Genomic DNA, 24,496 nt, shown 5'->3' with positions numbered 1-24,496 from the left:
AGGTGACTGTGTTGGCTGATCAGCTTTTCAGTTCTCCTTGACATTAGCATCCTGCCCTATGCACCCCCTGCTAAACAAGGTTCGGGGGGCTTCTCCTACCTGCCAAAAGCTGTGTTTAATAATCAAAGGGCAGTGTAGAAACTGTGCTGGGGCATGGACATGTCCTGCCCTTCCAGCAGTGTCCAGGGTGGGTATCTCCATCCTTCCCCGCTGAAATGGGAGCGATGCTGTTTGTTTTACATGCTCCTGTAAGGATTAATCAGTGTTTCCAAGAACACTTAGAGGCTGCAAACAGCTACACAAGCGCCAAGGTACAAAGTGGACTCATTTGGGTTTAAAGAGGTAAAGGATGGGAGCAGCAGACGGACTCCTTTGCTTCAACACTGCTCCTCGGAGAGGTCAGAAGCAGTCTCCAGTGCGGAGGCAATCCGATCCCATTGCCTGCCCTCAGAATAACACTTGTGTTATTCCTGTGTGCTGGAGCTGGCAGCGGCCACTCAAAGGGTATGTGCCTCCTTTGGCACAGCAGCCTGATGCAATGACAGGTTCTGGTTGTTCTTTCCTTCTGCTCTGGTGTCAACAGCCTGGAGGCCAAACCCCACACTGCAAAAAGGAGTTCCCCATCCCATTTGCTGCCCTCTTTATACAGAGTGGGTTTTCCTTTAGGCTGTCGATGCACATAGGATGCTTTTGGCAATGAAACACAATGGGAGGGTAAGCAGAAATACACTGAGACACTTCCTATCTTATTGAGGTTGGCGTTTGGGATTGCAGGAAGCGTCTCCCTGAGTACCTGGATGGGAACCAGTTGTCTTTCATGGAAGTAGTTCTTGTACTGAGTAATTTTGAATCCAGTTTCTCTGCTATAAAGCATCATTCTGGGTTTACCTGTCAGCATCTCCTCTGCTTTCTGCTGCAGAGCCTCACCCTCTGAGAGGCTGAAAATGGAATTACTTGTGTCCAGCACTTGGGAGAAACATGGGAACCCCCCCTCCCATTCCCCGCATCCCATCCAAGCCGGTTATCACTGCTGGGAGAGCTGCAGCTCCGAGTGGGTACCACCGGCTGCAGAATAGCACAGGCTTTGCCAGCACACAGCGCATCGCTTTCTTCTTAGGCACTCTCGGGTTTCAGTGGTTAAAGCAGCCGAGCGCTGTCAGATTATTACATTCTGGGAGTGCCCGTGCTGCTGGGGAGGGGATTTGTAAAACAAAGCATGTTTTCCTCCTCGCCGCTGCCAAACGGATCATTTTCCCAAGTGAAATGGCGAGGCGCTTCCCAGCACATTACGTTGCACTCCAAGAATTTGCCATTGGTTATGGCTCGACGTGGAGGCTTTTGGCTGGGCTGCTGCTGCAGAGCTGGGCTGGTGGGAGAGGAAAGGAGGAGGAGGAGGAAGAGGCATCCCCAGGCTCTGGGCATCACCTGCGTGGGGCAGGAGTCGTGCAGCAGATCCAGGAGTTAAAACCCCAAGAGAACAGGGAAAAAGAGGGCAGTGTTGTAAGAACCCCGCTCGGGGCACTGGGGGTGGCTGGAAGCCAAATGACAAGGTCCAAGGTGCAGCAAAGCTGCAGGACTTGTCAAGTGGGTTCTGTGCTCACACCAGCCTTGCCTGTGTGATGAAGGGCAGGGGAAGAGAGGTGTCAGGGTCCCCAGTGGGCAAAGACATGGCCAGAACTCCTGTTTGCAGGAATGGGGCTGCAGGCAAACATGCTCTGATGCCCACCGAGCAGTGCAGACCCTGTGCCTGCAGTGCGGGCAGCACCTCTTTGCTATGAGCCTGTTATCCCTGTGTTCTGTCCCCCACATGTATCCCTGCCGTGGGTACTGGCATCCCCCTGCCTTTTCCAAGGCTGATCCCTGGGTTTTGCAGCCAATGGTTGCGGGAAGCAAGTCGTGGCATGTCCCAGCATCCACCCTGCTGGGTTGGGGATTAAATGCTGCCTTGTGAGCAGCTGCCTGGTGCTATGGGGACTGCATAGCACAGGGATGCTTTGTTAATGTAATGATGAATATCTTCATAACAAGAGGGTGTTTGGCCAGGGGGGAATAGAGAAACAAATAGATTGGAAGATGGTTGATGCAGAGAGAGGTCACTGCAGGCTCTGGTCACCTTCTCCTGCTGCACCAGAGCAGAGGGGTGAAAAGCAATTCTTAGGCCCAGTCCTTCTGCTCAGTTAACATTAAGTGCATTAAATGGCAGCTGATGCAGAACAGGGCTATTTATCCCAGTTGTCCCAGTGATTTATCACACGTGTTCCTATTTCCTCCCCTCCTGCCCCAGTGCTGGGGATTTTGCACTTTCCAGGGAGGCAGGAGCTGTTTGGGACAGTTTGGAGCAGGGCTGTGGAGGCAGCGAGACACTGAGGGAGCACTGGGACATCCAGAGACCAGCAGCCTTCCTAGGGGAGGGTAAGCACTGCTTCTGGAGCTCCCATGGAGAGCAATGCAATGGTTCCAAACCATCCTGGGAAGTCAGTGTTACACTTGCATGGGCTGGAAAAGCAGACACCCATGAGGATGCGATTTGCCCCCTTGGGCTTTGTGGGCTCAGAAGGGTTTCATGGCCCAGCATCAGCCCTGGCCTGTGTGTTATACTTGGTGTGTTACACTTGGTGCACCTTCACTGTGGGTTAGGAGTGCTCTCGGGGTTATTTAGCTCATAGAATGGTTTGGGTTGAAAGGGACCTTGAAGATCATCCCATTCCAACCCTCCTGCCCCCAAACAACACTTAAACCACAGAGATGCTGTTGCACAGTAGATCCCTATGGAGGTGGGTATGTTGCAGGTGAGTTAGTGATGATTGCAGTGTCTCCAGCAGCTCATCAGGGTGAAGGGGATGGTTTTGGTGCTGCTTTATCTCAGATTCATGCTTACTCCCTGAAGGATGCTGGCCCCTGTCTTTACACCAGCCATGCCAGTGCCAAAGCTGCTGGAACATTCCCCCTTGGCTGTGTGGTTGGGTGTGCTTATGGACATTGGGAGCAGTGTGGTCTGATGGAGATGATGCAGCTTAGCTGCACCCTGTGCGTGCCTTGTGTATGGTCTGTGCCATTGTGTGCTTGCTCCTGGCCCTGTGCACTCCAGCTGTGGGGCACCGTCCCTGTGGGGACTGTCCTGGTCCACACGAGCAAGAGCCTGGGCCCTTCTCCTGAGTGCCAGGAGCAGCCAATGCATCAGAGGTGATGAGGATGGGGTTTCTCAGCTCCTCAGAGGTGGAGGTTTGCAGCTCTGGTTTCTGTGGGTCCATGCAGGGTGGAAGTTGGGTAAGGCAGAACAAAAAGGGCAGCTTTGGGATTAGCACTCACTTCCTGTGCTTTGGGCTGCTGACAAAACCACCATTGCTCCCCACAGCTACTTTTAACCCTTAGGTTGCTGGAGCCATGCTTCCTAACCCTGCCCTTGCAGCCTCCTTTCTCTGCTTGCTTCCCAACCTGGCCCCTTCTGCTCTTTTTCCTTCCCCATGGGATTCCCAGGTGGATGCATCCCTTTTCTGCTTGGCATCCCTACAGCCTGGTTTGAATTAACCCCCTGGAAGGTGGTGGCTGCAGCTCCTCCGAAGGCAAATGTGTCCTGGGGGGATGCAGAGAGGGAGGGAAGAGGCAATTCGTGCTCAGCAGCATGGGTTCAATCCCAGTATTGAGCTCCCTGTGCAGCAGTGATGCTCGCCCTGCCGCTGGCATGGAACAGAGCGGGTTTTCTCTTCCAGCAGGGATGTTCCTCTGGGATTGGGGAATCACTTGCATAAGGAATGAGTGTTGCTAGTGGATGCATTAATGCAGTGCACGCAGCACACCCGGGCACGCTCTGCTTGCTGCAGGGATGGCAATGAGAGAGCCTGACATGGGCAAGATCCATGTTCATATATCCACTCTCACCTGAGGAATGCATCCCAGGGGACACCCCTCCATGGCCAGGTTTCCAAGTATCCCTGGCACAGCCTTTCTGGAGCTGCTGCTGGCTTGGAGTGCTGTGTGTCCAGGGAGTGATGGCTCCCATAGCTCAGGATGCAGGAGGTGATGCACCAGGGAGGGTCAGAGATGAAACTGATTGGTCAGACCTTGGTTTCCTTCCTCTGGACCACTTGTGCTGGATGCTGTTGATCGAGGGTGCTGGGCAGCTGCTTGCTCCCAAAAGGAGGAGGAAATCCTGCCTGTACCCCCCCTGGAACCAGCATCTCCACACTGGGAGAAGTTAAGGGTTGCAGTTGGCAAGCCAGCCCCTATGCAGCACTACATCTGTTTATATGATAGCAGGAATGTGTCTTTTCCAAACCCCCTTAGGCTGCTGCTGCTTCCACATCTGATGTGGAGCACAGGCAGCTCAGGGCTCCAGCCCTCAGCAGCCTGGCATGCACCTTTTATTCCCCTTTTCCTTTCTATCTTGCTTCACGCTGTAAAATCCCTGTGTATGAGGATGTCTCCTCCCTCTTGCCAGCCCAAGGGGGTAATGGCTGTGTAGGGAGAGTCCTCCCTGCAGATCCCAGTGCTGTGATGCAGTGCTGGGGGTCTCAGGGTGGGGATGCAGGGGGATGCACTTGGAATTCAGTATATTGTAGCTTCTTGATGGCTTTAGTATTCCATGTGTTGGGGGTTTGGTGGTGGCAGCCTCCCTTTAGGTAAGGGAGGTGGTTGTATACTAATATTTGTTTAATTCTCATATAAAGATATGGGATTTCTTAGCATTTAACTTGCGCAGGTCTTGGCCAAAGGCCTGCTGTGATTCGCTGCCTAATTCCCTGTGTCTCTTCTGTGTATCTCAGCCTCCTTCTCCTCCAGATTTTGGAGGAAAGGGCACTGAATGGTAAATTTAATACGAAAGCAAAAGCAAATTGTCCTTTGCATCCCTCCCCAAGCAGAAGGTTTTAGCTCCAATTGCTCCTGGCTCTGACCTCGCTGCTTTGTGAGCAGGAGCTGCTTTGGCTTCCTCAGATCTGTTCAAGGCTTCTTTTACCTTTCAGGCTTTGCCTTTCAAAGGCAGCAACGGTCCCTTTGTGCGAGGGTTTGAGCGCAGCGCATGGGACACGCACCAGAGCCGATGGGAGGGAGCTGCCTCCTTCCTCTTGCCTTTGGGCATCTCAATGGATATCTCATTCCTTAGGGCCTCTTTATATTATAATATAACCTTCCTGAAGGCCTCTCTTGCCATTACAGAGCAGGTTTGGTATTGGTGGATATATTGCCTTATGAGATGCTTCTGGGCTCTGCACTGATTGCAGCGGATTGGGCTGCTGCTGCCTTCAGCCCTTTAATGTCCCCTTTGCCTTTGAGGTTGGCTCCTGGGAAATAGCAGCACCACTTCCAGGGCTGCAGCCCTGCTCCCCACTGGTGCTGCTCTGCCTGCTCATCCCCACGAGGTTTTGCAATGGGTGTGGGTTTGCAGGGGATTGCATTCTCGTGTTGCACAAGAGGTTGCTTGTCAGGCACTGTCCCTAAACTCCTAATAGTGATTGAGCTGAAATGAGCATTAGTTATTTAATGGAGAGCCCAAACCACCAGCCTGCACCCTGAGCACAACCCTCTAGTGCAGGGGATGGGTGTGTGTGTTTCTCCGGAGGATGGGAAAGCTTGTGCTGGCTTTCTCAGCTCCTTGCTTTGCATTTAACTCCAGCACATGAACAATAATACCTTTAATGGTTCTCCTGTCTTCATCTCTCACAGGCAGCAGATTCCCTGTGTTTGTATGAATGAAGGGCATGGGGCTTTAACCAAATCTGTGCCTGGGAGCCCCTGGTTCCATGGGTACCACACTGGGAAGCACTCCCAGAGCTGCCTCCTCTGTCTCTGGGGGATGCTTAAACTGAGTCCTCTGGGGGATGTCTGGAAGCTGAGGAACAATTAATTGCAGTCTCATTGTGCAGTGCTGTTTCTTTGCCCCCCTCCTCCCCGAGGCCAGGCAGATCTTGGCACAAGGATTAAATCCCAGCAGGAGAAAGCAGAACCTGCTGAGGATGTAAAAGGCACATGTGTCTTTTGAAGTCTATGGTGGGAAATGCTTATTTTAGCTAGAGATGTGCTGAGGGTTTTTACTGGGACACCTCTGTCCTATTCCCACCTTGCCTGTGGAGTATGGTGCTTGTGGTGGGACCAGTACCATCCCTGTGACCATGATTTGGGGCATCCCCAAAGTGGAAAGTGCAAAGCAGGAGGTTGGGAAAGACCCATGAGGTGGTAAATGTGGTGGTGAGAGCCTCAGGTTGGACCTTTAGGGGTTCAAATGCCAAAGGGAAAAGAGCACACTGGGGCAGAGCCCTGACTCCCATGCAATGTGTGAAGCAGTTTGGGATGTGGATGCAAATGACCGCTGCATCCATGGTGGTGGCCACAGCCAAAACCAGCAAGGGAGGGAATCTTGATAAAAGAGGCCATTTTTTGTGGATAGGATCTCTTATTTTTCTGTCATTCCATAAGAAAGAGGATGTTTTCCTGCTGGGTTGTAAAAAGCTGCTTGGTGTAATGAGATACTTCCTTCTCTGAGCAAGGAGCCCAGTGTATCTGGGGATGTTTCTTTAGGCAGCTGTTGGGCTGGGTGATTCTTTATGTGTGCTTTTATTCCGGTGGGAAATGGTGAATTTGGGGGTTACACGATTTGTTTTCTTTTTGTGTTTCTGACTCGAGTTACAGGGAGATGAAAGCAAGTTTCAACCACAGAAAATGACTATTCCAGTGTTATTTGATGGGTTCATAAACTCGGAATATGCTGGGTATGTGGGGCAGACAAACATCTCAAACCATGTTTTACATTTGAAACCAGTGGATCCATTAATTGTATGTAATGAATTACACTTGTGGTCACCATAATGAGCAATCTTGGCCTCTTAGGTTGCAGTTTGAGTTACGGATTGGAAAACAGGCATTTCCCCATCGTACTCCTGATTTTGCTCATTGGCTTGTTGAAGTCAATGGACTGGGTGGATTAACTGAAATGAAGATGTTTTTGTTGTCCTTATGAAACAGACTCGTCCTCAAAAGCTGTGTTCGTGCTTCAGTCTCTTCTGGTTGTCTTTTCATCAGTGGCTTTCCCTACATCTTTGGTAGGCTCATGTCCTGCTAACCTAGGCTAACATAAGCTGTTGAGTATTAAAGCATGACCAGAGACTGGTATCACCTTAAACTGCTCGTTTGAAATGTGTTTGAAAGTAAATGTATTGTGTGCTTAAAGCTGTTTTAAATAGCAGTATTAATTGAATTTTAATGTCATTGAATTGAGTCCTTGTACAACCCATCCCTTCATTCTTCCTTAGCAAGGCTCTTTGCTCAGCCAAATGCCTTTACCATTGGGTTTCTTGGAAGAGGATCCCACCCCTGTAGCTGCCTTACTTGGCTTCCCGTATTTTGGAGGCATCCAAATCTGCTGGTTCCAGACAGGGAAATTACTATGAAAGTCCTCAAGAAAGACTTTTCTTTCCAAGCTTCCTCCCTCTGAGCTGAGTACCAAACACTACATCCCAACCCGGATCAGCTTTTGCACTGCTTAATGGTTAAAAACCTTATGCTGGAAATAGAAACACACAAGCATGGGATAAAACATGGGGAAAACCTTAATTTCTTCCCTCAACCCCCAAAACCTACTGAATTCCTTCAGTGATACATCCCTTTTAAGACAGGGGGAAGGTTCCCAGTTCCCTGTGGTGTAATCGCAGCACTGATTGAACCTTGGGGTGGGACAATGGGAAGCTCTTGAAACACCCCAAAGTTAATTTGCACAGCGATGGTCTCATCCATTACCTTCCCAATCAGCTTCCCATTTTTCCATGGGTGTTTTGAGAGAAAACCCTCATCTGGGCATTTTCCTTCGTAAGTCCACCTGGCAGCCTCTTACAGAGCAGAGAAAAATCAATGTATTACAATGTGTGCCATTCCCAACCTGGCAGGCTGGATAATGGGAATTAGAGACTGCCTGCCCAAGTGAGCAGGGTGGAGGGTTACAATTATACAGCTGCTCTGAACAGCTTGGTAGCTTTGAGGGGAATTAAGGGCATTGAGCACAGCCCTGTTTATTGCAGGTATGGAGCTGTGTCTGCTGTCATCGCTGAGCATCGGGCTGTGCTTTTCATCCTCTCTTCAGATTAGAAGTGCAGCTCTAAGCCACATACCTAATGTCCTTAAAAGCACTGAGCATCACCAGTGTGGGTGATGCAAACAGGCTCCTTTCATGTCTCTGCAGTGTTACTTGTGATGGGGCTGTGATGCCCGCGTTACAACGGGTCTGGGAAAGACCCTGACCCAACCGAGTGCTTGATGGACATGGGTGAAAGCCCTGTTTTTGCCCCAAACCAAAGATGATGAAGTTGACTGTGTGCTGCTCATAGCAGGGAGGTGCAGCCTCAGCTGATGCTGCTGGGGCTTTGTGTCTGTGAAGTTCTTTGTGTCTCAGTTTCCCCTTGTGTAAAGTAGGAGTGTACTCTGGAACCGCATCCATTGCATCCACAAGAGGTATTTCTTCTCTTTTGCCCTGTTGCTTTAGGATGAGGGTGTCAGCAGCTCTGATTGCTGCTAGGACTTTGGGTTATGCTGGCTTTTAGGTTGTGTGCATCACTGTAAGCCCCTTGGGTGCATTGTAGACTTTCCAGTAGTGGCACTTTGTCATTAAGTGGATAGGCTGAGCTGCAGAATAGAAAGCGTTGGTGCCCTTTCTGAGCCCCTTCATGCTCTCCATGGGTGGCTTGGGGCTGCTTGGTCTTCCCTCTGTTTTCCTTCCCATCTCCTTGCTGTCCAGAGGAGGAGGGTGGAGGATTTGGCTCAATGCAGGGGATGGGGTCAGCCTGTTTGCACCAGCCCAGGGTCTGGCTCCAGTGAACCAATCCGTCCCCATTCAACCAGATGTAAAGCAGTTCTCTGATGAGATTAACTCCCTGACACGTGGTAAGCAATCTCTGCTTGGGCTGCTTTCATCTCTTGCCCATCAGCTGCTCTTCTCTACCAACACAAAGCAAAGAAAGAAGCTGAACTCCTCTCCTGCAAGCCATTTCTCTTTTAGTGTTGCCACACAGCGTAAATCAACTGCATTTTTAGGAGTCATGTTTGCTTATTTGTCCTCCCTTTGGAGGAGACTTGGAAGCCTGAAGTAATCCCAAAGGCAGGAATGAAAAGCACCATTCCTGCAGGTTTAGATCATCTCACGGTGCTGCCTCCGCTCATTGCAGAAGGGTGAGAATGACATCTTGCTGCTGAGCACCACGTGCAAGGTCCTGGTGGGACCTGATGCTGACCAAGCTCCATCTCTGGATCCTTCATCCCTGGCTGACCCATCCCTGAGCCTGTGGGATGCTGCAGGGCTGATTTGCAGCTTGAGGGCTCCCAGGCTGTGCTGCTGATTAAACAGGATGGATTGCACAAAGCAAAAGGAAGAGGTGGGAAAAGTTGGGTTCTGGAGTTATGGGACCTGGGAGTTCTGAGGTTCTGCTCTGTGTGTGTGCAAACCAAAGGAGGTTGTTTTATGGGGGAGATCAGCTTGGCCAAAAGGGTTTACAAGGGCTGAGCTCTAACAGGTGAAGAGCGAAGGTGGGATGCAGGCAGATGGGGTCTCAAAGCTCCCCTCTTACAGCAGCTGGGCACCTTCTGGTCTTTGCCTTCATCACCCCTCCAAAACCCATATAAGGGGGGGAAGCATCTCTCCCTCTTGAGTTTGTGGAGGGAATGGAGGGGCAGAAAAGCTGGAGATCCCCCTGATAAAGGGGAAGGGCATTATCCTTGGAAAAGGGAAGTTCCAAGAACAGGGATGATGGAATCCAAAGGTGGCAGAGCCACAGAGAAGGCTTGAGGCAGCTGCTCCTTATCTCTTTGTGAGCAGGCACATCAGGGAAGATAAATGAAGGGAAGTGATACCACATTAAGTCTGCTTGTCAGCCTGCCAGCCCTCAGAAGCAGGTTTTCCCAACCTGTTTACTTGTCAGTGGTGATTTTGGATCAGTGGCATCTTCAGACAGAAACAAGGTTTTTGCTTCTCGTTTAACGTCATGCAAAAGGAGTCTTTCCTTCAAGCACGGATTTCTTGGGGGGGGGGAGAAGAGGGTTGCAAGCCTCATTTGGTGCTATTGTGTGTTAAAATGCTACCCCAACCCCTTGGGAACACTGTGGTTTACCCCCATCTCTTGTGTGTGAGGTTGTAGGTGTCTGATTCACCACCAACCGGTTGCTTCTACACTTGGAAACCAGCCCAAGGAGTGCATTAGTCATGGCTCAGCGCTGCCCTGACACTGACATCGGCTCTTTCATGGCCAGGGGAGGAGTTAGAGCCCAGGGTTGTGGATGTCTCAGTGGGACTGTAGCAGGGAAGGGAGAGCTTGGCTCGGATGGGGCCGTGTGATGAGCTCATCCTGGCTTTGCTCATGCTCCGCTCATGGGCTTGCATCGGGTTTCAGCAGCTCCTCATCCCCGTGGTTGTATCTGGAAAGCAATGTTAGGAACTTGGTCCCCCATCCTGAAGGCTTCAAGGGTTCTTCTTCCTCTGCTGTTAAACCTGAGGAGGAACTGGTGGTCAAAAGTATTAGTGTTGGCTATTTTGAGGCTGGAAAAGAGATGCTCTGGGCTCAAGTGCCAGAGCTGTGAGGGGGGTTTCAAGCCAAAGCCTTTGTTCTAGCACCTGTGGAAATACTCTGTGGCCATAGCATTTCATGGGGTGTAGTTTAGTTTTCCAGGAAGGCTCAACCACCCATGGAGAAGGATGAGGGATTAGCAGGGTGCTCTGTTACTGCCGGCATTCCAGGCCTCTCCTCCTGGCTAGGGATGTTTCCTGGAATGGTGTCATGCTGTAAAGAAGTAGGGAAATAGCTCAGGACATAGAGACAGAGGCTTCTCACCGGGTGCTTTGCTGGTGTTTGTGTGGAGGGAGGTTTTGGCTGTCCCTGCAGACTACATGAGCAGAACTCATGGGTACAATGGGGGAATTGGTAGAGGAGGAAGGAAGGATTTGTGGTAGGATAATTGAAGCAAAAGCCAACAGCAGGTACTGATAGGCTGGGTAGGCAACGTGTTACCTGAAAAACTGCATTGCTTCTCTGTGGATGAAGACTGCAGAGCATTAAGATGAAGGACGTGGGGGTTGTCCTGACCAGCTGACGTGTTGGATGCTATAAGCCTTCATCCCAGAAGCATCCCATGGAGGTTTATGTCAGGAGGCTTCTGTCAGCACCTTCATTGGAAGGACAGGCTCTGCCATCTGGGAGAAAACCATTGCCAGAAATCCAAGTGAAGCACCAGTCTTCCCATCCTTCCATCCCTCACTGTCACTCTCCAAGAAGGAAAGCCCTGCACCCTGTTGGGCACCTCCATCCCACAGGGGAAGCTCCTCCTTTGGCTGATTCCAGCCTGGACATCTAATGGCTGAGTCAGCAGGGTTTGTTTTGTGCAAGCAGTGACTCTGCTCTACCTTCCTAACATCTTCTAGAGCTGCATCCAGCCTTGTTCCTGGCACTGGATGCTGCCCCTCTCGGAGCCCAACAGTGGAGATTGGGTAGGAGTCAGTGGTGGAAGGAAACTCCCAATCAGGTTGGGAGCTATGAGAAGCAAAAGCCTGCACTGGAACCTGCACTGCATCGGAACCTACACTGCATCAGCTGCAAGTGCAGGAGCTCTGCTGTGACTCAGCAGTGGAAGCTGTCTTCTGCAAAGTGAACAGAAGATATGGTTATCATCACACACGAGTGTCAGCCATAGCGTGCTGCTGTCTGCTGGGCATTGCACTGCCACAGTCCATCACGTGCTGGGTTTCCTTCACGGAACAAAGAGATGTTTTATGTCCTGAGTTCGTTTGGCGCACGCTGCTGGCATCTTAGCTGGGAAATGAAATAGCAACAAGAGCAGCGTTAATGGCCCTGAGTGTCAAACAAAGCAGAAATCATCTCATTTTTAATCAGGGCACAGGGCCTTTGACACCTCTGGTTGCTGCACAAGAGGTACTGCTGCCTGTTCGAGCAGGAGGGGATGCGCTTGCCTCTCCCAGCCTGGCTTGGGGGTGCTGCTGTGGGTTTGGGGGTGCAGAGAGCACCTCTTCCCCCTTGTAGTGTGAGGTGTCTCTGCCCATGGCCAGGGGTATCAGAACTCTTGAGGTGCTTTCCAACCCTAACTATTCCATGATCCTATGTGGAGCACCCAGAGCCTACAAACAGGGCAAGAGGCACAGAGCACAGCAGAAAGGCTGTTTATTGTCTGCGTCTCTTCAGCATCCTCAATGAAACCTGGGATGAATTTCTCTTCTTGCCCAAGTGCAGGGGCTCTCTGGCCATGTGTAGGTTAATCTGTCACAGCCCAGCCAGCCCCTGGGGATCAGAGAGGCCAGCAACCACCATCACCCTCAAGCCTTTCTGCAGTGATGCGTGGTGAAACAAAGGAGGATTTAATAGCACTTACTGGAAGCACTGGCTCTGGCAGGGCAGAGAGCTGCCCAGCCCAGCCCAGCCTGCAAATTGCCTCCATCTCCTGGGATCTTGTTGCCTGATGCTGTGCAAAATGCTCTTCCACTGAGCAGTGAAGTTGCATCTCACTGATGTTCATGCTCTGTCCTGGCCATTGGTTCTCAGGCTCTGCCCTGTGCTGCTGTGAAGGGACTGGGGTGGAGAGGGCAGTGGAGGGAGGACGTTTTGCTTAGCAAAGACCTTTATTAAGTGCTCTGCTAATCAAAACCCTTTGGCTTCAGTGGGACTTAAACATATGCTCGTAGTTAATCAGGTATTTAAGTGGTTTTCTGACTTGGCAAGCCTGAGGGAAGATATCCCAAAGGAGAAGGAGGAGAGCAGAATCGTGGCCTCGCAACTAAAGGTGTTTGTAAATGTGGATGTGAAAGGCAGAAAGCAGAAGATGTGAGTCTGGGGATGTGGGTTTAACCTGCTCGGACTTAATCTCTCCAGCTTGTTCAAGGGAAGACTCTCTGCATAACCCACATTGGTTCTGAGGAATCAAAGACGACAAGGACAGTGGTTAAGGGAATGAGGGGATGAGTTGGGATCGGTGCATATCAGTAACTGCATCTGGAGGACAGGAAAGGTCCCACCAGTGGCTGATGAATTCTAAGGCAGGCACCCAGGGTGAGACCAGAGGGGCTTGAGCAGGGATTTTAAGGGACATTGTTCCCCTTTCCACCTTGTAAAGCTACTGAGCAGGAGGCACCCAATGGCTATAGGTAATACAGTGCCTCGCTTGGGGCTGCTCAGGGGTGTAAGGAATACTTACTCTTCCCTCACTGATTTCACCCTGGAGAGGGACTAAGTGATGGGGTTATCAGGGTTAGTTCAATAAGCTCACACTGCCCCAGGGCAGAGGTACCTTTGCAGCAATGAGCTGCTCAGCTGTCCATTGGATTCACTTCCATCTCATGGATGAGAATGCCACCCCTCTGCATCAAATACCCCCCCCCCCCAAGTTCTCCCTGCTGCGACCCCTTTGTGCATGCGTTTATCTGACTTTCATGCTGGGTATTTGTGCTTTGGCTGCTCAGCCCCAGTCCTGGTTGTGTCCCACCAGGAGAATAAGCCCAACTAAGCTCATCAGGTGGCCTGGTCTTGAGCATGTCTCCATATAAGCACACAGCATTACAGTTACCATGATTATTATGCGAAGCATAGATTATTCTAGCATACAAGTGTGTTATGGATTGATTTGCCATTGCTTTGCATCTCATTAACATGAATCTGCTTTATTAATGGACTTTGTCCGTGCCTGAGATTAACTGTGATGCTGGATTTGCAAATGAAAGAATTGAAATTCATGTTGTCCATATTAATTACTCGTGTGATGCTGGCCTCCTTGGCAAGCTGTTAGAAGCTGTGGAAACCTTCATTTCTATTCCATTCCTGTTGCTCTGTCTTCAGTAAGAAAACCAGTTGAGTGCTGTGGGATTTCTTTGGTTTGCTCCTTTGTTGGAAGCCTCTTTTAACCGTTGAGAAGGTATCAAGAGCCTTATGCTTGGTGTGCAATAGGCTCTGGTTAAGTCAGAGCAAGTGTTAATGCAGAAAAGGAGCAGGGAGATTTTAGTTCAATGTCAAGTTCAACCCTGGTTTTTCATCTCTTGTTTTGAGCCAAAATCTGCCTGTATCTTGTTCCCTCTAAGCTTTTTAAGTGCCAAATCTCTAGTAGGTGTCTCCTTGCAGGGATCCTAGAGCCAGATTCTTGTGTTAAGTGCAGCCAGGTAGCTGGAAAGAGTAACTCCAGTGCTGTGCATGTTGCAGGATATACACATGCCTCTGTGGGATGCACCCATGGGTGCCTATGTAGAGGACGGGTGCTCAGGCTAAGATGGGAAAGGAACATACCCATTGCCTTGCCTACAGGGGCATGGTTTTGGCTATGGCAAAACATCTCACCTTCAGATTCAGCCCTGTGTTTGCTTTCCAGAGGTACTGATGGCAGCCCAAGAGCACGGGTAGCACCAGTGGTGCCTGTTGCAGCATCTGGCTCTTCCTTTGCCACTGTCTGTGCAAACCCATTTCTGTTCCTGGAAGTGGTATAAAATGGCACACAAAAAAAAAAGGCTTGATGTGTTTTTATGAGAGTCAGCTGCAATTTGTCCATTGAAATGATCTTTTTGTAGCATTTGCATCCTTCAGCCGGTTTAAAGAGTTAACTGAATAGTTCTCTCTCTCAAAGATGTCTTAAATTACTTCCCTTGAATTAACCTGCTGTGGAAAAGGGCTGTGTTGAGGGATCACTGGTGCTTAGTTTCACTAACACTTGTATCAATAAGATCTCGGGTTTTATTCTAGCACCCATCAGCTTTGAAGGATCCCAAAGCAATTGTCAGAGCATTTGTACAGTCTCCCACCACCTAAATTCAGTCCCTTTGAAGCAGAGCTTAGCATTCAGTGGGCAGTAACAATACATCCCTCCATAGCTAATGCAATAATAATCAGCCCAGGGCTTGGAAGTGAAACCAGGTTTTAGATAGCAGTTATTGGATTGCAGGCTCTTGTATGTGCAGGAACGGATTGATTTCTTTGGAGCAGTGGAGGTAGGGGGGGAGTTGTCCAGGAGGCTTCCCCGTGATACAGTAACATCATTACTGAAGCTGCAGGAGCAGCGTGATGTGCCTGGGAATGTCAGTGCTTGGGGATGATGCAGGACACGGCTGGCTGTGTGCTCGCTGCTGTACAAAACCCCTGTATGGGATAGGAGGAGGTAATCCCCATCTCGGTGGCATTGGCAGCACTGATAACGCAGCCCTGATTCATCCCTGAAATAATCAGGTTTCTTTCCCCACAGTTAGGCTGTAACAGCAAATCCTGGCTGGGGAGGGGGCACCTTCAGAAAGCAGCGTTTTGAATGGGTAGAAAAGCAAACGGGACTTTTCAGCCGTGATTTGCGATTCCTTCTGTATTGGGATCTCCTGGGAACAGCTGATCCCACTGTGCACAGAGAGGGCAGGATTGCACCCTTGGACATCAGCAGACCCGTGCTGACCTCCTCCTGAAATCTCTTACAGTGGCAGCTGCTGGAAACAGGAGCTGGGGCTCGGGTGGGCCAGGACTATAGATCCTGCTTTCCCACTAACCAGAGGAGGGTCCAGCAGGATTAATGCCAGAGCCAGGCTGTGTCGTGTTAATCTGTGAAGTGAGGGCTGGGTTGGAGGAGGGAAAAGTAAGAGGTGGGGACTTCCATGGTCCCATTCCTTCTGTTAGGAAAGAGGGTCCCCAGTGCAGGACCAGGGGATGCTGCCTTTCCTTTCAGGCTTCTCTTGGTTGTCCAGTACATCAACCAAACCTCAGCTGTAGGAAAATCCAGCTTCTCCCAGTGTGCTCCTTGAGGTCTCAGCTGGGTAACCCTGATGCCGTGCAGGGTGTACCGTGTGCATCAAGATTGTTGGATTCCCTTCTTAGCACATCCATTAGCAGAGGTGTTTGCAGGGATGTGTAAAGCCAGGGTGTTTGGCTGTTGCTGTTAATGAGATGCACTATGTGCAGGTGGGGGATAAGGAGCAGCTTGCACTAAGTGCTTGTAGAATCAGTGTTGCTCTAAGGACTCCCATCAATTGTAGTGTGTGCATCGAGACTCGGCTGTCATTTCAAACAGGGGAAGGCGTTTGTGAATGCAGGGTTTGTATTGGGAATCATTCCCCGCCTGTGTGCCCAGACAGTGGGGCGGTCTCCAACAGGCAGCGGAGATGATGAAGAAGAGTGATTCCTCCCCATCTGACAGCTTTGTCTTCTCCTTGGAAGTCTTTTTCCTGCAGGGATCTTGGTTCTGCCTTTTTTTCCCTTTGTTCCTATAAATACTTGATATCAAGATGTGTGTATTCAGTGCTTGTGAACACAACGCAGTACATTATCTGTATGCATGCATAAAGATATTAAATGCCCGTAAGTCATCTCCTATCCCCTTCCAAGGACAAGAGTTGTTTGAGCTCCTAACTACCTCCAACAGAGCAGTGGGGAGCCTAAAGCAGAACTTCAGAATAGGGCTGGTATTGATGGGTGATCAGCTGCAGAACAGATGGGGCTGTTCTTTGGCTGGGAGAGTGGGTACAAAAGCCATGCAGAGCTCTGGCTTGCTGTGCTGCAAAACAAAGGTGAGGACAGTGGGATTTTCCTGCTCCAGTTGCCTAAACATGAAATGTCTCGGATAAACTCATTAGAGGGGCTTTTCTTGGCTGCTAACTGATAGAGAGAGCCCCAGCCAGAGACTGACTCAGCCCAGCTGCCTTAGAATAGGATGAATCACAGTCTCTGTCTGAATTGACAGTAGGCTGAGCTTAGGTGACAAGTCTGGATCCTTACCTGACAGGCGGCGAGATGTATCCTGCTCTGTAGGTATGTTTTCCAACGGAGATCTCGGGCTTCTGCAAGGGAAATGAAGTCCTTTTTGCACATGGGGTGACAGGGTGAAGGGATGCAGTTAGGAGCTGGCAGCCATCAGCACAGCGCAGCCAAGGCTGGGGTTGGTGCATAGCCTGGCTTGGATGGGAGACCAAGACACAGGCAGGTCCTGGTGGTTTAGGAGGGATGTGTAAATAACACTTTGTGAGCTTGTGTTACAGGCAGCGATGGATCTAAACTGTTTGGATTGTTCAAAGCAAATGCTGGGGTTGCCTTCCCCTGACAGTGTTTCCAAGCTTATTCCATACTGGGATGCCACTGGCTCTGTGCATCAGGATGGGATGGGTAGCTGAGACTGTTCTCATTACATATCCATAGGCACTTTCCTGAAGAAGCCTGTTAGCTGTGGTCTGGCCAAATTCCACTTGGGGCAATTGCATTTGCCTCACTGTTTCAAACGGACACAGTGCCTTCTACTGCAAATCCCTTAGTCACAGTTGTTTATTATCATATCTCTGCCCATTAATCTGCCTCTCCAAGTTTCTCTAATTCCAGCCTCCTGGAGGGGGTCCAAGCTGCCACCATTTATTATTTGAGTCAATCTGCCAAGGAAATGCTTATTCTTTCCTTGAAACACTGGAGTGTACCCTCACTTCAGGCTTGAATGTACAATTGCTGGTTCCAAACCAGTATTAACTCTGCTAAACAGAAGATATCCCACATATTTGAACTCCACTTTTGTGCCAGGCTAGTGGATTAGAAGTGAGAATTTGCAGTAGCAATTGTTGGTTTGTTTGGAGGTTCCCAGGGTGCCTTCTGTGATGCTCCATCCAGATGTATTGGTTTCACCACTGGCTGCCCAGTCACAGCTGAACCATGTGTGGATGCTGAGTGCTGCCTTCCCTCTCCAAAGGTGCAAACTTGGGCATCTTTGAGTTGTTGAGGCCTGGTTTTACCCAAAACCTGTTTGAACTTCATTAAATTCATTGCTTTCAGATGCTTTACTCCTCTTTGAACCCATGAAATTGGTTCCTGTGTTTAAAAGGGGAAGAGGAGGAGGAGATGGATGAACTGTGTGGTTATTTCAGCCTTGTTTCCTTAGGACACCCAGGAATTTAGCTGTTCATAGCCTGAAAACCCCCCTGGTTGCACCATGTAAGTGGATGGTTTATAGGGGGTGTACACAGACGACCAGAGCTGCTGGGCTGCAAGGAGTGCATCAGGCAGATAACCTTTCCAGCAATGCACTTCCATATTGCTTGGTCTTATCTTATAGGAAAGTAAAGCAGCACCAAATTTATTAGCTGTGAAGCAAATGCTGGAGGGCTTATCATGTGCAAAAGAGGGAGAGGCTGCTTTTAGTCACCATGGCCAGCCATAGAAGTATGGAATCCAATTGCAGCTGGGAAATCCATAAATACTAAGTTTTACGGTGTCAGAAGTCAACCAGACATCAGAGGCTTTGCGATGGAGTCGAACATCCTAAAGATGAAAGGCAAGAAAGACTTTGTTTGCTTGTGTTCAAGGGCAGGCTTCACAAGGCCTGGGGGATTGAGCAGCTAAATGTGTCCTCCATCAAGCAAAACAGCCTTTGAGCAGCCCACACTGTGCTTGAGTCACATCTCATGTGTCCGTCCCCCTGGTTTGCCCTTACCCACCACGTTGCTAATGCTCACCTCGTGAAATCAGTTTGCCCAGATAAGTTACAGCAGATGATGGATTGCAAACAATATTAATGCTCCTCTTCCTTCATGCTTTATTACACCAGCCCCTCTGCTTGGAAATACATTGGACTGCCCTGGCTATTAATAGAGATAAGAAGCAGGTTTGGAGGAGGTGCTGGCCAAAATAGCAGCTCTCAGGCTATTTATGAGCAGTCGTGATTGCAGGAGCTCGGGGTGGCATTTTACACAGTAACCTCATTTGGGCAGCTATAACTGCCTTCCCTGCCTGTTAATGGAAGCAGCAACATAACCTGCTTCCTCCTATGACTTCTCACATGGACCTGCTGGATTTTCCTCTAATTGCAATTCAGTTTGCAGCAATAAATAGTTTAATAGGTGAAAATGGGTTTGATTTGGGTTGTTTATGGCTCCTTGTGGCTTAGGGGAGTATTACACCATGGAGCACCTCTTGGAAACCCAACTTGGAGCTCCAAGAGCTGGTTGCTCAGCTGTTAGCTGTTGTGGTGCAGTTGAACAGGCAGCAGAGGGAGAATAGCAGGTTGGTTTATGTGGCACTAAGGAAGGATAAGCTGGGGTACAACTCCCAGATGCTTTGCTTGCACTGGTTTTTCCCTTCTGACTGGGAAAGTGGCATTGCATGGGTAGTGTCTGGGGGACGTCAATGCTGAGCTCTTGGTTTGGGCTGGTTCTTGGGTGGAAGGGCTGTTTCTGTGATTGTTGTTTGCAGAAGGGACCCAGGCTGAAGAGAGCATCTAGCACAGCATCAGCTCTGCAGGGCAGCAGGACTTGACCATACCTGGGCTCTCACGGTGTTCTCTTATGCCTTTCCTGGCTGTGGCTGGGAAGTTTCATTTGCTGGCTGCCATGGAAGCAGGCATTACATTTTACTGCTGGAATTCTTTGATTTAAACTTCTAATTCCTTCCCTTTTTTTTTGTTGTTTGGGTTTTTTTGTGTGTGTATGTTTTGTTTAGGGTTTTTTAATCAAATAGCTTTGCATTGATACCTTCACAGAAGCTTCCTCCTGTGGAGGCTGAAGGCTCCTAGTTGGTGTCAGGAGAAGTGACCATCCTTATGGTGTATTAATGCTTCAAATCACAGTTGGTGCTTGTAACCCACAAGGCAATGAACTGCTGTAAAAGCAGCTTTGCTTCCAGTGGGTAAGCCATCCCCAAGGACTTGCTGAGTGGTTTGGCCTTCTCTCAGCCTCTTAAAGCTGGAAACAAATCAGATTGCAGGAAGGTCACTGGTGACGGCAGGGAGGATGCACAGCAAAAGGAGTTGAATGAGACTCTGCTTTCCCATTCAGCCCCAAAGTGATGAACTCTTCCTACTCCTTAATCTTGCCTGGCAAAGCAAGGCTTTAGCTGATGTGCTCAGTGAGGGGCACAGTGTGGTAAGACAGGATTAGCTCAAGTTGAAGGGAGCTGCCTAAAGCTGGCAGCTTTTTGATCCACTCGCAGCCTTTGGGTTGTGTTCAGTCCCTTCTGCATTCCTTTCTCTGCTTGTTTTGTGCTGTTAATCCCAAATCCTGCATAAGCAAGGGCTTTCTCACCGGGGTAAATGTGCCTTTGAATATGCTGCTCTGAAATAGCCTCTCAGTGTGGTGCAGGGATTTGGGTGCACCATAGGAAAACACCTTTCCAGCCTACAGCAAGAAAGGTACCATCATTTGAAACCCTTCTACCCTTCCTATTTGCAAACGGTCCTTGTTGTCCAGGTAAAGCTCCCTTAGGAAAAAGGAACGTGCTGAAAAACCCCAGGTGGCAGGAGCCAGATGCTGGGCGTTCACTCCGAAGGCAGTGACTGGTGATTTGGTGCTGACAGCATGAACTGGTGTGAAGGTATTAAACTGCAGATGAGCTCATCGCTTGGCCTCGGCCAAGGTTCAGCCTTGAGCGGCTTGGAAATAGGACATGTGGTGGAAAAGAGACAATGCTGGTGTGTAGGGGAGATTAGGGAGCAGCTGAGAAAGACATCTGTGCATAGAAGGATGCGTGCCAGCAGGGAGGAGGGAATGCTTCATGTGAGAAGCGTTAAGTTCTCCCAGGAGAGAGGAGCAGCATTCCCTGATCTATTGGCTCTCTGCGTTTCGATTTGAGCTGAGGAGAATATTGCCATAGCTTTGAGATGCTCAAAGAGAGGTGGTGAGGTGCTGAGTGTGGGTTGATCCTCAAAGATCCCAGTGTGTCCAGAGCTGTGTGTGTAGGGTTGCTTCTAGCAAGCCCCAGAACTGGCTGCTTCACGTGGTGTTTGTTGGTGATGCCATATGGTCATGTGCCAAATCCAGCTCTTGGTTGATGTTTGCTTAATCCTAATGTTGATTGGGAAGGTAACATCCACACTGCTGTTAGGTAGGAGAGGGGGTTATCATTGGAAATAGTCTTGGAGGGGGCCTCAGGAGGTCTGATCCATCCCTAGGGCAGGATCAGCTCCATCTGAACTCTTCCTGACACATCCTTGTCTGGTCTCCAAGGGCAGAGTTTCCACCCCTTCCCCAGGCAGTCTAATCCAGCACTTTGCTCTTCCCAAATCCCCCCATTGTTTTTCTTCCAGTTTCCATTGCTGCTATTTCAGGCTCATTGTTTCCTCCCTATGCACATCTAATATCTCTCCTTTACCCTGTTTTCCATAGGATTTAGGAATGGAGTCGACCTCTCTGGATGATGTCCTCTATCGATATGCCAGCTTTCGAAACCTGGTGGATCCAATCACTCATGACTTGATCATCAGCCTCGCTAGGTACATCCACTGCCCCAAACCGGTGAGTCCCTTGGTCTCATCACACCTCTGTAACTGTTGCTGGCTTGGAAAACCACTCTATTGGAAGCATGAAGCTTCTCCTTGAGTGCCAGGGAAAAAGCCTCCTGGTTACTGCTGTGCTTGTGTGTCTGTGGACCAAGAGGACCTGCTCAGAGATCATGGTTTGATAGCACCACATCAGGCTTTCCAGCATGACCAAGTTAATACTTTGGGTGTTAGCACTTTGCTTTGCACGTTATTCCTGCTTTCTGCCATGTTGTGTTTCTGTGACCCTATCCCATCAGGAATGCTTTCTGCTTCACAAGGATAAAGTTGATTCCTTGCCCTTGTGTGATGCTTGTTTTTTCCCTCCTGGAGACAGCAAACCCAGAGCTCACTCTTGGGTTCTGGTCTCTGCTGCTGAACTGCAAGGCTTTTACCCATCTCCTGCCTCCTTTTGACTTGCCCATGGCATATGAAAGCTTTTCTTGGGAAGGGACCATCCATAGGTGTGATGGAGCAGGGCTCCATCCAGTCCAAGCTGGGACCTGCAGGCATTGCTCTGCTGTGCTTACTGCTAATAACAGCTCTTTAATTTCCTGTAAGAGTGTATGAAGGGATTGAGTTATTCACTGCTGCTTCCTGTGGATGTTTTCCTCAATAATAGCCTCCAACAGTATTTATAAATGGGGGAAATTGGTTTTTTTCTTAGTTTTGCTGAGGAAAAGCCATGGGGATGCTCAGAGTGCATCAGCCTGGTCTATGGTGTGGAACAGGCTCTGGAAGTGCTTCACAGAGCTCTCTACACTGTGTTGGGAAGGGTGGAATGGGTGCAGTAATGTGTGGACATGGCTTGGGGACATCAGGGACCCACATCCCCATCTCCAGCCCAAGGATGGATGTTCCGTGTCATGATACAGATAAATGATGCTGCAGAGCTAAACCCACACAAGGATGCTCCTATATCCCTATCCCTTTTCTTATGGAGAATAAGATCCTTTCCTCTCCTTCCCCATAGGGCAACGAGATGGGGAAACTGGAGAAACCCATTTTGATGGGCACGTGTCCAGGCAGAGGCCCCATTCCCCCTCTGAGGTTTCCCTTTTCCACAGCATCATGACTAAGCTGGTTTCTCCTCCACCTTTTGCCCTGGGAGACTCATGGTGAGCCATGGCCAAGTGTATGATCTGCTCCTCATCAAAGCAACCTGAGGCTGTTCCGCTGCCCGGTACCTGCTTTTGCACGTCTCCCTTGGCACTAAGCACTGGGAAGGAGCTGGTGCCAGTGTAGGCATGGGAATGCAAACTCCTAATACTGAATCATAGGATCACAGGATGGTTTGGGTTGGAAAAGGCCTTAAAATTTCATCCAGCTCCAGCCCCCTGCCACAGACAGGAACACCTTCCACCAGAACAGCTCCAAGCCCCTGTGTCCAACCTGGCCTTGAGCACTGCCAGGGATGGGGCATTCACATCTCCCTTGATCCACCTGTTCCAGGGCCTCACTGCTTTCACAGGGAAGAATTTATTCCTTATATCCAACCTCAATCCCTTCTGTTTAAGTTTGAACCCATCACCCCTTGTCCTACCGCTACAGTCCCTGACGAAGAGCCTCTCTCCATGCACCCTCCTTCAGACACTGGAAGCTGCTCTGAGGTCTCCAGGCAGTTTCTCTTCTCCAGGCTGTACAATGTTCTCAGCCTGTCTTCACATGGGAGGTGCTCCAGCCCCTGCTCTGCTCTGCCTGCTGCTGCATCCCATGGCATGAATATACATAGATACGGAGGTGGAGGCAGCTGTGAACTTGCCCACATCCATATGGAGGTGGAACAGTTGGGGCTGACCCTGGTCCCTCTTAACCTGCTTGGGGTTATGGGGTCTTGCATTCCTCCTCCCTCCTGGAGAGAACACTTCCCTGACTCCCTGTACATTGCTTTTCCCATTAGTCTCTATTTATACCACCCTCAGCTTAAAGGTGACCCCTTGGTCTCTGAGCTAAAATAAAAGCTGAATTGTTTTTCCGAGCTCTGGGTAAACACATCCTGGGCTGTATGGCCAGGAAAAAGCTGGCCTGGGCTCTCACAGCTCAGGGAATGCTTATTCCAGCGAGCAAATTCAAGCCAGCAGCAGGCGACAGCTCCAGCTGGAGCCTGGAGTGCTTTGACTGAGTGGGAATTGTTTGGGTGAGCTGGATTGGAAGTCAGGGTTTGGATTTGGCCCCATCCCAAACATGCAGCGCAGCTCAACCAAACCCATGTCTCAAGTATCTGGGGTGAGCCCATGGCATCAGCGTGTGGCATCACCAGAAACACCAATGGGGCTGTAAGAGAGGGACCAGCTCTGCTCTGAGGCTTGCTGGGTTGCTGTCTGCTGGGGAAGCTTTCAGGTGGAGGAGATGCCATCGCATGTGAATGATGTGTTGAGTGGTGGCCATAGATACTGCGCTCTGTACCTATGGCCCTGTGCAGCTCTTGCAAACCTTTGGGGCTTATTATAGAATCACAGGATCAACTCTGTTGGAAAAGACCTTTAAGATCATCAAATCCAACCCGTTTATTACCCCAGCACTTGTTTGCTCTCCAGGAACCTCAGACCAAGCAGGTTTTCCAGCACCAGTCCAAGGGGGTGCACAGGATCAGGGACATTTGCACAAGTGTTTTCTTCCCCATGGCCAGGACCTTGGGCAGTGTTTTATCATCCTGCCTTGTGCCACATGGAAAAGTGCCAGGCGGGTTCCTTGGAAAGCAGCTCAGCTCCAGGCACTGCGGTTGCTGCTCTCGATCCCCAGGGTGATGTCCGTCTGTCCAGTGAATGGGGAAAGGGAACAAAAGCTCTACCGAAGCCTCATGGCGCAGGACAGAGCTGCCCTGATGCCCTGTATCCTTGCTGCAGCTGCTCAGGTTTCCAATGGGAGTTGTTCCAGGCAAAGGAGCTGAAAACACAAACGTGTAAGGAGCAAAGGGCCCCCATAAAAAAATCACAGCTCTCTCTGCCAGCAGGAATATCTGGCCATAAACCACTGGAAAATTAAACTAGGTTCTTTTTCCACAGACCAAAGCCACATGTATGGAGGACTGATGGCTGCGATAGGGAATGAGTCAGGTTTTCCTCCAGTTTGAGGACTTGAACTCGGGATAAGTGCAGAGCAGAGCCAGGGAAGAGGAGAAAGTGAAGCCTTCAGCAAAGGTGGCTTTTGTTCCCTTGTGGCTCAAGGTGTTTGATTGCACCAGCTCTTAGTGTCCTTGGCAATGTACCATGGAAGTGCCTCCAGCCCCTGAAGGCTGCCATGGGTAAATACACAGTGAGAATTTGGCTTTGCTGGTCCC

General features: G+C 49.9%; 1 protein-coding gene across 2 annotated transcripts in view; it reads left to right on the top strand.

Annotated features, from left to right (window-relative positions):
- Positions 1-24,496, top strand: part of LRRC75A (leucine rich repeat containing 75A) — a 61,380-nt gene that overhangs the window by 3,189 nt on the left and 33,695 nt on the right. For both annotated transcript variants that reach the window (XR_004081279.2, XM_005154462.3), the window contains exon 2: positions 21,065-21,193. Coding sequence is in view for 1 of the 2 variants with exons in the window: in XM_005154462.3 (XP_005154519.2) it covers positions 21,065-21,193 (129 nt within the window). In the remaining variant the exon portion in view is untranslated. The remainder of the gene's footprint in view (positions 1-21,064; positions 21,194-24,496) is intronic.

The sequence above is a fragment of the Melopsittacus undulatus genome, chromosome 13, assembly GCF_012275295.1.
Source record: "Melopsittacus undulatus isolate bMelUnd1 chromosome 13, bMelUnd1.mat.Z, whole genome shotgun sequence".
NCBI lineage: Eukaryota > Metazoa > Chordata > Aves > Psittaciformes > Psittaculidae > Melopsittacus > Melopsittacus undulatus.
Note: the sequence above shows the minus strand (reverse complement) of the source record. Positions and strands in the feature narration are given on the sequence as shown.